Genomic DNA, 13,508 nt, shown 5'->3' on the forward strand with positions numbered 1-13,508 from the left:
GAGATTTATATGAAAATAAATACTAGTGTCCCTCTAGTATTTGGGTCATTTCTTCAGTGAAGATTTAACAACATATTGAAACACTACCATAGATCAAATATTACTTGCATATACTTATATCACTTAGGTTTTTGGGATGGCATTAGGTGAACATCTACCATATGCTGTATATATTTCAGACAAAACAGAATATAAATACCAATATAAAATTAATAAGTACTGTACTCTGATTTTGTTGTATTACTAAGTGAAAAAATTGGAATCGCTTACTATAAGCAAGTAGGAGATTGTTTTTATGTTGATACTAGGGATAGTGTTTTAATTGGATAAATTTAGATAATTTTGAAAATATGCTGCTGAAGTTGTTTTGAAGAGAATGAGTCACCTCGTTTGGTGGTTAAGGTTTCCATAGAAACTGGGGATATTGCTAAAGACAGATGGTTAGTTGCAATTTAAGCATGTTTCTAGCATTAGCTATTCATTCAAAAGAGTAAAATGTCCTGCTCTTTGTCCTTTTGGCAGCTCCTCCCATTTTTGAGAGAGGAACAAACCATAGCTGAGGTTAACTTTGCAGTTTTGCCAGTCTTCATTAATATTTCCTTCCAGTATATTGTATTTTGTCAAGCTAGGCTTTCTGCACAATACTTTTATAGTCACCTGAAGTGTACGTGTAATGCATTTTAATATAAATATATATTAATATTATATTAGCTGTAAAATATGCAGCTAATATCACAAAAACTGGTATAGGTCTGGCAGATTCCACCGGGAGGCGATGATTCTGGAGGCAACAAGGACCCAAACTTTATGTGTAATTACACTTGGAAACTTACTGGAAACAAGTGCTGATCTCACAAACAGATGTTATTCTGTTGAACTGGTTGGGCTGAGCGTAAGCCGCCCTGAGTCTTCGGAGAAGGGCGGGATATAAATGGGATTAAAATAAATAAAATAAATAAATGTAGAATGAATTACAGCAATCTGGATGAGTAACTACATGAGAGGTGACAAATGCTTCCTAGTACAAGAAGGGGCACAACTGAAGCTGACCATTCCTGGTTCCTGTTCCAGCAGAAGTTGTGAAGCCAGAAGAGCCTCAAAAGTGTACACCAAATTCTTGAGTATCAAAGGAAGTAGAGGATTTCTGTTCCAACAGTAACTGTCTTGTAAGGACTGTCTTAGTCTGCTTTGGCACACTCAGTCCTTCACAGCCTAATGACATCAAGTTTAGATTTCCACTTCTACTTGGCCTGGACTACTGTAGATATCAAAGGCTAGTTTAGATATTAGATATAAAGTTATACAGATATTTATATCATTTGCAAATTGATGATACCTAATCCCAAAGCAACGGAGAATCTCCATCAATAGTTTCACATAGATATTTAACAGATGGGAGAGAGGGCCTAGCCCTAGGGACCTCATTGCAATATTGCCATTTTGACCTATACACTAAATAGAAGTAGTTCAGTAAATAATTTGGACAGGCCTACTGCCTTGCCTTTTCCTATTGCCTTTGTTATGAGGCTCTGAAGGGAAAGCAAATATATTATTAGCATATGAGGGACAATGAAACGAAATGCAACTGCAATCAAAACACTTCGTTATCTGTGCTCTCGACTCAAGTTAGATATGAATGAAAGGTCTGTCACATGTAGAATGGCATTTAAAGGAGGACACTTTGGGAAATGCCAGTGAAAATTGTGAGATGTTTCTTTGCTAATTTGTGAATTTCTGCTGCTTCTTTTCAAGTACCGTAATCTTTTGAGTACTTGAAGTATGGAGCAATACCCAGATTTACAAGAGGACCTGAGTCTGGAAGATGCTAGTGAGTCTCTCAATCAGCTCAAATTGGCCTCTTTGGATGACAAAAATTGGCCATCAGATGAAGAACCTGTTTTCCCAAAGTCTGGTAAGTGTTTCTGTTAATAAAACAATAGTAGGAGGTGGCTGTCATGTTTTGAAGAATCCATAATATGAAAATATTGCCCGTCTGCAGCTTGTTAAACCAGCTATGTCTTTCTCTGGGAGACCCCAACTGTCCTCCACAGCTGTTGTACAATCCCAGGAAAAGATTGATTGATAGTGATGCTTGCATACTCAGAAGCACTTGTTTGCCTTTTAATCCAAAATGTTGCACAACCCTGTTCTGCAGCATTCATCTTAGATTTCTTTAAGATGTTGCAAAAGAGTTTGCTTGGTATCCTGAATACAAATTGCAATGCAGAACTAAGATATTCATCAGCAAATAAGAACTGGAATATCATAGGTTGTATATAGCAAAGAAATACCTGTACAGTATAGCTATCAATGCAGTAGATTATAGTTGTTCAATTTGGGATTTGTGGCAGAAGATTTTAAGTCTATTATTTTGTTCCATTAATGGTGTCATTATATAATTAAAGCAGATACTTTTATAAATATGTTTAAACTATCTTAGTGCATGCACTTGTCTGTTTTGAAATACCAAATGAACAAGTAAATGTATCCCATTTGTACTCCATCATACCTGAACAAAGGTGCAGGGATAGAGAGAAATGAATATAGCCATCCTACTGATAATGCACCTAGACATTTCTCTGTATTTCTGGACCCTTATTTTGTAAGTTTGACTTTATGTGATATTTCTTCCTCTGTTTATTTGCATATGTACTGGACAGATGATACCAAGAGCTCCCCGGATTCTGCCTCACATCTGCGATGGGATGATCCATACTATGACATTGCTAGGCACCAGATAGTGGAAGTAGCAGGTACTGTTTTGTTATAGTATAATGATTTGAAATAAAATAATGTATTTGTAATAATGGTAACAGTCAAAATAAAAATTCTTTTCTCATAGAAAATTTTAATGATACTTTGTCTAAGAAATCATTGAAAGTTGCAAAGAATGGAAATAATTTTAAATTTTGAAGAACAGGTTGTGATCCAAAGTCTTTGATAGTGCCTGCGTGATTTGTCATAAAAAGCAATCTCTCAGATTGAACTGCTGACTAAATGGCTATATCCATGTGGCTTTCTTGATAAAAATAGAGAATTGGTTTTGAGCCTGTTTCTGGGACATTTCTTTAAATTCACATTAAGTTCACAGAGCTTGAACTCCTGGTGGGCTCCTACCCCTACAATTGCTTTTTGACATTTCTGGATTATATATCATAACTATATAATAGAAATCAGTTCCAGCAGAATAGTTATTTGAAAAACTAAAATGAGAACAACAGTACAAAAAAGTCATCAAAATTATTACAAAAGATAGTTTCCAAATTATTTTATTATATTTTGAACTTTGTAACTTTTTGTAGGATTTCTCTCTTTTCGTTCTTTCTTTCTTTTGAAGCAAGAGAAGTTTTGTCTCATTCATTGTGGCAAAGGGATAGTAACCTCTTCCTGGAAAAGGCCCTTAGAAAGCAGCAGTAAGATGTGATTTGCTTTCAGAGGGCTTTTTAAAATAAACATCAGAATATGTTAGTGTTCTGAAGTGTCAACTAATTTCATACTTTTGTATAATATTTGACAGACAATTGGCAGATAAGGCAATCTGTTCAGAACCTACAAATACTTCTAATTTTTCTGAGTGATAGCAAGCATTTTAATTCTCAGACTAAATTATTGGGTACCTTGTCTGATTAATTTGTGGAACATCTGAAAGTGAAGAGTCAACCCACTTTTCAAAATCCTGGCTCCATAGACTTGCAAAGAAAAAGTTAAGCCCTTTGCTATTTCACTGATAGCTAGGCTGCAAAGCTGACATTTCTGTTTTTTGCTAGGTAATTGATTTATATATAGTTCTAAATTCAGCTATTATATGAATTACATGCAGACTTAATTGTCTTTCGAGAAGAATGCGGTATGTTAATGGTTACTAGGAATAATATCATTAGACTGGAAGACTGGACATTGTTTTTAACTTGTATTTAGGATTAATATTAATCATTTTCTTAGTGACTAAGGAAAATGAAGAATGGGTTATTTGCAGAAAGTAAATGATAAATCATGGATTATCCAAGATATATGGATAAATGCAATTGCTGGATAGCTTTTGGACATATCTGCCTCGATTTCTTTGATAGCAACAATTGTTTTGAATATTCAAACTGCAATTGTGTAGTGTTTTGTCCATTAGTTTTTTGTCCATTTAGAATATACAGGGTAATTCAAGGAACTTTCCAGGCCTCTACATCAAAATTTATTTAAATAATTTTTATATCTAATTTTATAGTGTCTGTTTCTGAGGGATTTTCAGCACAGGAAGTATCTTCTTTCTCTATGCAAATATGATAGGAATGCCTTTCTGTTCTCTGGGACTGTAACTAGATATTGAACAATTCATGAAACAAGGTCTCCACTGTTATTATTAGATGGGGCTAAACAAAAGAAAACTGTAGTACACATTGTGTTGGAATACTTAAGAATAGCTCTGTTGCTGACTTCCTCAGATTTCTATCATTTGATAGAATTCATGAATAATGTACAGTGAAACCTTCATATGTTCCAGAAACATTGTGCATGTATATGTTGTGTAATTCAATGAAGCTATGAGCTATGCTGTGCAGGGCCACCCAAGACGGACAGGTCATAGCAGAGAGTTCTGACAAAATGTGATCCACTGGAGAAGGAAATGGCAACCCACTCCAGTATCTTTGCCATGAAAACCCTATGGACAGTACCAAAAGGCAAAATGATATGACGCTGGAAGATGAGCCCCTCAGGTCGGAAGGCGTCCAATATGCTACTGGGGAAGAGCAGAGGGCTAGTACTAGTAGCGCCAGAAAGAATGAAGCGACTGGGCCAAAGCCCAAAGGACGATGAGCTGTGGATGTATCTGGTGGTGAAAGGAAAGTCCGATGCTGTAAAGATTTTTTCTCCATAGGAACCTGGAATGTAAGATCCATGAATCAAGGCAAGCTGGACATGGTTAAACAAGAGATGACAAGACTGAACATCAATATCTTAGGAATCAGTGAACTAAAATGGACAGGAATGGGTGAATTTAATTCAGATGACCATCAGGTATACTACTGCGGGCAAGAATCCCTCAGAAGAAATGGAGTAGCCTTCATAGTCAATAAAAGAGTAGGAAAAGCAATACTGGGATACAATCCTCAAAATGACAGAATGATCTCAGTTCGAATCCAAACCAATCCATTCAATATCACAGTAGTCCAAGTCTATGCTCCAACCACCGGTGCTGAAGAGGATGAAATTGACCAGTTCTATGAAGCCCTACAGCACCTTATAGAACTAACACCAAAAATTGATGTCCTTATCATCATGGGGGATTGGAATGCTAAAGTAGGAAGCCAAAAGATAACCGGAATAACAGGCAAGTTTGGCCTTGGAGTACAAAATGAAGCAGGGCACAGGCTGATAGAATTCTGTCAAGAGAATACGATGTTCATAAGGTAAAGGTTCCCCCGCACATGTGTGGTAGTCGTTTCCGACTCTAAGGGCCGGTACTCATCTCTGTTTCAAAGCCGAAGAGCCAGCGCTTGTCCGAGGACATCTCCATGGTCATGTGGCCGGCATGACTAGACGCTAAAGGCGCACGGAACGCTGTTACCTTCCCACTGTAGTGGTCCCTATTTTTCTACTTGCATTTTTATGTGCTTTCAAACTGCTAGGTTGGCAGAAGCTGGGACAAGTAACAGGCACTCACTCTGTTACGCGGCACTCAGGATTCGACCTGCCAAACTGCCGACCTTCTGATCCACTGAGCCACTGCGTCCCTTTTTTACGATGTTCATAGCAAACACTTTTTTCCAACAACCCAAGAGACGGCTCTGCACATGGAAATCACCAGACGGTCAACACAGAAATCAGATTGAGTATGTGCTCTGCAGCCAAAGATGAAGAAGCTCTATACAGTCAGTAAAAACAAGACCAGGAGCTGACTGGCTCAGACCATGAGCTTCTCGTTGCAAAGTTTAGGCTTAAACTGAAGAATGTAAGAAAAAGCACTAGGCCACTCAGGTATGAATTAAATCATATCCCTGTTGAATATACAGTAGATGTGACAAATAGATTTAAGGAATTAGATCTGATAGACAGAATGCTTGAAGAACTATGGACAGAGGTTCGCAACAGTGTACAAGAGGTAGCAACTAAAACCAACCCAAAGGAAAAAAAAATGCAAGAAAGCAAAATGGCTCTCTGAGGAAGCTTTGCAAATAGCTGAGGATAGGAGGGAAGCGAAAGGCAAGGGAGAAAAAGAAAGATACGCCCAATTGAATGCAGAATTCCAGAGAATAGCTAGAAGAGATAAGAATGCCTTCTTAAATGAACAGTGCAAAGAAATAGAAGAAAACAATAGAATAGGGAGGACCAGAGATCTCTTCAAGAAAATTGGAGAGATGAAGGGAATGTTTCATGCAAAAATGGGCATGATAAAGGACCAAAATGGCAGGGACCTAACAGAGGCAGAAGAGATTAAGATTAAGAAGAGGTGGCAAAATTACACAGAAGAACTATACAAGAACAAGCTTAACGTCCCTGATAACCACGATGAGGTGGTCACTGACCTCGAGCCAGACATCCTATAATGTGAAGTGAAGTGGGTCTTAGAAAAACTGAGCAACAACAAAGCTAGTGGAGGTGGCAGTATTCCAGCTGAGCTATTCAAAATCTTAAAAGACGATGCAGTAAAAGTGCTACACTCAATTTGCCGGCAAATTTGGAAAACTCAACAGTGGCCACAGGATTGGAAAAGATCAGTTTACATTCCAATTCCAAAGAAAGGCAGTGCCAAAGAATGTTCAAACTATCTCACCATTGCACTCATTTCACATGCTAGTAAAGTTATGCTTAAAATCCTACAAGCTAGACTCCAGCAGTATGTAGATCAAGAACTATCAGAAGTACAGGCAGGATTTCGAAGAGGCAGAGGAACTAGAGATCAAATTGCCAACATACGCTGGATCATGGAGAAAGCTAGGGAGTTCCAGAAAAACATCTACTTCTGCTTCATTGACTATGCTAAAGCCTTTGATTGTGTGGATCACAACAAACTGTGGCAAGTTCTTAAAGAGATGGGAGTACCAGGCCATCTTATTTGTCTCTTGAAAAACCTATATGCAGGTCAAGAAGCAACAGTGAGAACTGGACACGCAACCACTGATTGGTTCAAAATTGGGAAAGGAGTCTGGCAAGGCTGTATACTGTCGCCCTGCCTATTTAACTTATATGCAGAGCACATCATGAGAAAGGCAGGGCTAGATAAATCAAAAGTTGGAATTAAGATTGCTGGGAGAAATATTAACAACCTAAGATATGCAGATGATACCACTCTAATGGCAGAAAGTGAAGAGGAACTAAAGAGCCTCTTGTTGCAGGTGAAGAAGGAGAGTGCCGGGAGAAATATTAACAACCTAAGATACCACTCTAATGGCAGAAAGTGAAGAGGAACTAAAGAGCCTCTTGTGGGTGAAGAAGGAGAGTGCAAAAGTTGGCTTGAAACTTAACATTAAGAAAACCAAGATCATGGCATCCGGCCCTCTCAATTCCTGGCAAATAGATGGGGAAGAAATGGAGGTAGTGACAGATTTTATTTTCCTGGGCTCCAAGATCACTGCAGATGGGGACTGTAGCCAAGAAATTAAAAGATGCTTGCTCCTGGGGAGGAAAGCAATGGCAAATCTAGACAGCACACTCAAAAGCAGAGACATCACCCTGTCAACAAAAGTGCGTATAGTCAAGGCTATGGTCTTCCCAGTTGCAATGTATGGCAGTGAAAGTTGGACCATAAGAAAGGCTGAGCGCCAAAGAATTGAGGCCTTTGAACTCTGGTGCTGGAGAAGACTCCTGCGAGTGCCTTGGACTGCAAGGCGATCAAACTGGTCAGTCCTAGAGGAGAGCAACCCTGACTACTCTTTAGAAGGCCAGATCTTGAAGTTGAAACTCAAATACTTTGGCCACCTAATGAGAAGGAAGGACTCACTGGAGAAGAGCCTAATGCTGGGAAAGATTGAGGGCACTAGAGGAAGGGGACGACAGAGAATGAGGTGGCTGGATGGAGTCACTGAAGCAGTAGGCGTGAGCTTAAATGGACTCCAGAAGATGGTAGAGGACAGGAAGGCCTGGAGGAACGTTGTCCATGGGGTCACGATGGGTCGGACACGACTTCTCAGCTAACAACAACAACAACAATATTGTGGAAAGTAAAATGTTCATATATTCTATACTGGTAATATAGTTTAATTATTTCTGTGTTCATGTTAATTTTATTTTTCTATGTTATCTGTTTTCCATTGTAAACAGTATATTGTAGTTCAGAAGAAGGTTCATTTATTATCTATCTCTTCATTTATGGAGCAGGTGCAAATCAAGAATAGCTTTAAATAAATATGTTATGGATGTAATTTCATTTCTTTGTTTTCTGGAAGTTTATTTATTAAATGTGTATGCGCGCAACCTCTAATTACCCTGTTGACAAGTAAAAAAATATTTCAGATACTACAAATGCCCTTTGATTTTATCTCTGGTTTATTAGAAAAAGAAAAACTGGACTGTATGGAAAGTTGGTTCAATTCACTTTTCTTCTGCATTTTCATTTACTGTATGCACAAAAGCATTTTTTCAGAGGTTCAGAATAGGGTCTCCTAAAAGTATGTTGTATCATATGCATCTGCGGTGTGTAGAAGCGGTCTTCTACTAAAATAAGGGCTAGTTTTTTGAATCCACAATTTTCTGTTCCTGTTTACATGCATTTCACAGAAAGGCAAATTGTAAGTACTAAAAAACAAATAACTTGTCCAATATTATGAATTGATAGAACTGAAATGAAATGGGATGACAGTTATTTATTTGTTCTATTTATATAACTGCCGATCTCACATATGTGAAGCTGGGTGGTTCACTAAGTTGAAACACAAAACAAAAATACACAAAACATAACCAAAATAATATAACAAAGACCACTAGGAACAATAAAAATGTTAAAAGTAGTAAAATATGTAACAGTACAATCCAACTTCCTAACAACATATAATAGCCATTTAGCAGGTTCCACGCCACCATTGCTGAATCTCCAGGCAAGATGGCAAAACCAGGTTTTCAGGCCCTTCCTAAAGGCCAGAATTGTATATGACAATCAAAGTTCTGGGGGAATGATCTCTGCATGGAATGGTTGTGTGGTAAGGATTTTAGATTGGATGCTTTTATGTAGTTTTTCTCTGCCAACCTTATAGGGTTCCCTGGTTTTTCAAGGAATTTTGAGAGATAAAACAGCTAAAAGATACCTAGAGTTTCATTGGAAAAAGACAAAAAGTGAATTAACCAAGTGTAAGAGCCCATTTTAGGGATTAAGCGCTTCAAAACACAGTTCTTTTTATGCTGTTATTGTTGGTTGATAGCCTTATTTAATGTGATCCATTCCCTGCTGTATGAATAGGTAACTGACTCAGTTGCTGTGGGGATTAATCTAGGAATCTGGTGGGTAAAGTTGCTTGAATTTGCTCTGAATTAGACTCCAACTGGTGAGGTATTGTTGAGATGACAGAGGCTCTGTCTTGTTGCCTGGGAAGTATTTCACGCTGTGATTTCTTGGGAAATGGATGAATCTTCACAACTGTTAGTCTAGCCACTTATTTATTAGATCTCTTGTTTATTAGATCCTCTTCTTCATAGCCTCCCAGCGGATAATGTGTGGATCCATGTGAAAATAAATTCTTCCTTGAGACAGGGATGCTTCTATCTGCCTCTCACACAAAATATCTGGACTGAGTTGTCTCTTATTCTTTTGGAATGCACCCAGCCCTCCTGAGAATCCATCCATCCATCCATCCATCCATCCATCCATCCATCCATCCATCCTTTATCTATCTGTCTGTCTGTCTGTCTATCTATCTATCTATCTATCTATCTATCTATCTATCTATCTATCTATCTATCTACTTACCTACCTACCTAATTTGTTGTCCATCTCGTGGTTCAAGACAATTCTATTCTACATTTCCATCACACATGCAACACATCATGCAAATATAACTACTTATAGTCTGGTTTTAGTGGATCCTGAATGTCTACAAATATTACAGATTAGTAAATGTATAAAAGTAATGGAGATCAGAAACAATACAGTAGTACTTTTTATTATTTTTTCTACTTTTTAGATATTTTCACTTTTGTTAAATGTGCTTAAGCTACCTTTTCCCCTGTGTCTGTCTGTCTGTCTCTCTGTGTGTCTGTCTATCTATCTATCTATCTATCTATCTATCTATCTATCTATCTATCTATCTATCTATCTATCTATCTATCTATCTATCTATCTATCTATCTATCTATCTATCTATCTATCTATCTATCTATGTATCTATGTATCTATCTATCTATCTATCTATCTATCTATCTATGTATCTATCTATCTATCTATCTATCTATCTATCTATCTACAATGGTGATTTTAATATTAACTAATTACTTAAGACCAAAACCATTGTCCTGTTACAAATATTTTGATGTGAATTGCAGTGGTTCTTTTTTAATGTTATACTTAACTTTGAAAGAAAAAAACAAACAATATGCTTGTAATATTGACATTCTATATTGTAATAAATATGGATATTTTTTCTTTCCTGTCTCCATTTTCAGTACTTTGAGCTATCTAAATAGTAGAATGCTAATAATACATAACTATATCATGTAAACATTAGGGTATTAAAACAATACAATGTATCAAGATTTATAACAGAGGAAAACAATTTTCTTCTAGTCTCCAGCCTTCTGCTTTTGGTAATGTTCCAGAGAGCCCTCGAAGAAATAGATTATTGGGACCATTTCAGTCAGGTTTTACACTGGAGCTAAGTACAGAGACAGTATTGATTATATTTGTTGATAACTTTTGGTGGAGCTGGGTTAGTAGTGCAACTATCCTGATTGTTTTTGATCTGTCAACAACTTTTGAAACAATACATTATGGTATTGTTCACTGGCTATAAGGTTTGTGAGTGAAAGACCTGATGTTGCAGTGGTTATCCTGTCTCCATGGCCAAAAAGCACTGGTTGGGTAGACAATAAGTTATATTTTAATTTCTTGATTAAATCAAAACTGAGCTGTATGAATAGTTCCAATAGTGGAAAACAGATGGTGGAAGCAAGAGAGACGAGTCACGTTGCCTACAAAAGTTCACCATGTCTTTGATGGTGGAAATGTAAGACAATATAAACTACGTACACAGAAATTTTGAACTGCAAACAAAATTTCAGAAATAATTTGATTAAGGATAAAATGGAACTCTGAGTAAATGCAATGTTGCTCTCAATGTGATAAGTGCAGCTAATGCTCCCAATTCCTAGTCTTTGTGTGGAAGAGACCTCATAATTTGAAGACTGGATATTTCAAATGAAATTGGTCAAATTTACAGGTACAGCTTAGTTTTAGTGACGGCAGAAAAGGGGCCTCTACTATGTATAGATAGTAGAGAGTCACTGAATGTAACCACCCACCATTTTCATCTTGGCTCTAGTTCTCAGGCAGGCTGTTACCTAAAATTAGAAGCATTCTAGTTTGATGAGCTCATATTTTGTATTTCCATACAGCAGCATTGCATTGTCTGCAAGGACCATTCCCTGAGGTCAGGACCGAGTTATCAGAGAACAACTAAATGGCAAGTTAGAGATAATTAAAGAGGAGGTCAAAACTAGGAGGTAACTGTAAAAAAAAAATCAGACTCGGTTATGGCTGAAGATAGTGAACAATGAAAAAACAGGGAAACTGTAATTTGGAGGATATGTACTTTTTTTCAGCATAAAAACAGTATATTTCAGCAATATTTTGACTGTTGTAGATCCTTGCAGTTTTATTGGGATTTGGTTCCCATGTTTTCCAGCCAGTGTAGCTCATAACAAATCTGGTGGAATCTAGATTGTAGAATACTACTTTAAGACATTTTGGGGGGAGATGTTAGTTTCTTCTCCCAATAATATGCATGTTTTCTTTGTTTTTGGTAACTGGCAACTAGTTTTTGCTATGCTGTGTGTACCAGCTTTCTTGGATATTAATGTGATATTATAATGGGAGATTTGCTATTCTTGAATAAATGATGGCTACGTGAAATTCAAGAAACTGAGATAGCTCTTTATTTAGGTAGTCCTTGACTTACGATGATAATGGAGCCCAAAATTTATGTTGATAATTTGAGAAATTTGTTAAGTGAGTTTGGCCCCATTTTATAACTTTTCTTGCCACGTGAAGTGAAACACTACAGTTGTTAAATTAGTAACATGGCTGTTCAGTAAATCTGGCTTCCCCATTGACTTTGCTTGTCAGAAGCAGCTCAAAAAAGCTGATCACATGACCCCAGGACACGGCAACTGTCATAAGTATGAACTAGTTGCCAAGCATCTGGATTTTGATCAGGTGACCATGGGGATGCTGCAACGGTTGTAAGTGTGAAAAACGGTCATAGGTCACTTTTTTAAATGCTATTGTAACTTTGAATGGTCACTAATTGAAATGTTGCAAGTCAAGGACTATCTGTATGATCAGTTACCCTAAGTTTCAAAACGGGCAAGAAAAGTGAAAATAGTGGTGGATTCTTTTGAGTTATATTGTATGTTTTATCCATAGCACCCTGATGTAAAAGGAAGTAACATATGAACTAGAGTAGACAAAAGAAACTCTTGAGTTTAAACCAGGCATGTCAAACACAAGGCCCGGGGGCCGGATCCGGCCCACGAAGTGGTTTCATGTGGCCCACGAAGCCATCCTGGAAACAGTGAGGGAACGGCCCCCACTGCCTTGGCCCTGGCCCAGAGACCCTCCTCCTGCCAGAGACCCTCAGATCTTTCCCACTCCTGCCCAGGCCCCCATAGGCACCCTTGATGCGAACAATGTAGAGCTGGCCACGCCCACCCAGTAGGCCATACACACTTTAGCCACGCCCACCCAGTAGGCCATACACACTCTAGCCACGCCCACCCGGCCCCTTGAGGGCAACCGCAATGCTGATGCGGCCCTCAATGAAATTGAGTTTGACACCCCTGGTTTAAACTTTTGTTTTCAGTTCAGGCTTTTTAAGTGAATTTCAGTGACTGAAAGCAGTCAGACTTTGTGAGACATTCTGAGAGATCTTTACGTTTAAATACGTTTTCTAGTCTGAAAAAGTCAGATATTGTGTCAGTCAGAAATACAGTGTTTTTCTCTTGTATAGGAAAAAAAAGCAAAATGCAACAAAAAAGTATTTGTTTAGATTTTGGAGAGTTTGGAAAATGGTATTATGTCCTAGATTTATCAAGGAAGAGCATTCTATTTTTTAAGAGTAGCAACAGGAAACACAAATACCCAGGAATGTTCTGATACTCTGTATGTCTTGTGTGTTTGCATGTAGATTGTTATTCCAGCCTTCTCATCAGTCCAAGGAGTCAGTTTGACTTAAAGGACTTTTGGTATAATGTAACTTTGTTTCTATTCCTCCAGGCCAGGGTGTACTTGATGGGGTCCAGCCAGGTAGGTACAATGCCTAGTCTTCTTGTCATTGGCATTTGAGATCATGGCACTCTTTAGCATGACTGTG

The 13,508-nt window shown here is 37.8% G+C and overlaps 1 protein-coding gene across 3 annotated transcripts in view; it reads left to right on the plus strand.

The window, feature by feature from the left end:
- ARHGAP1 (Rho GTPase activating protein 1) overlaps positions 1–13,508 on the plus strand; it is a 34,894-nt gene that overhangs the window by 3,746 nt on the left and 17,640 nt on the right. The window contains exons 2-3 of one of the 3 annotated variants that reach the window (XM_081315073.1): positions 1,757–1,912; positions 2,661–2,753. In XM_081315073.1, the coding sequence (XP_081171199.1) occupies positions 1,780–1,912; positions 2,661–2,753 (226 nt within the window). In that variant the 5' untranslated portion in view covers positions 1,757–1,779. Of the gene's footprint in view, positions 1–1,752; positions 1,913–2,660; positions 2,754–13,412; positions 13,442–13,508 lie in introns of those variants that run through there. The other 2 variants (XM_081315074.1, XM_081315075.1) reach the window with 2 other exon arrangements.

Source organism: Vipera berus, assembly GCF_964194415.1.
Source record: "Vipera berus genome assembly, chromosome: 1".
NCBI classification, from domain to species: Eukaryota; Metazoa; Chordata; class Lepidosauria; order Squamata; family Viperidae; genus Vipera; species Vipera berus.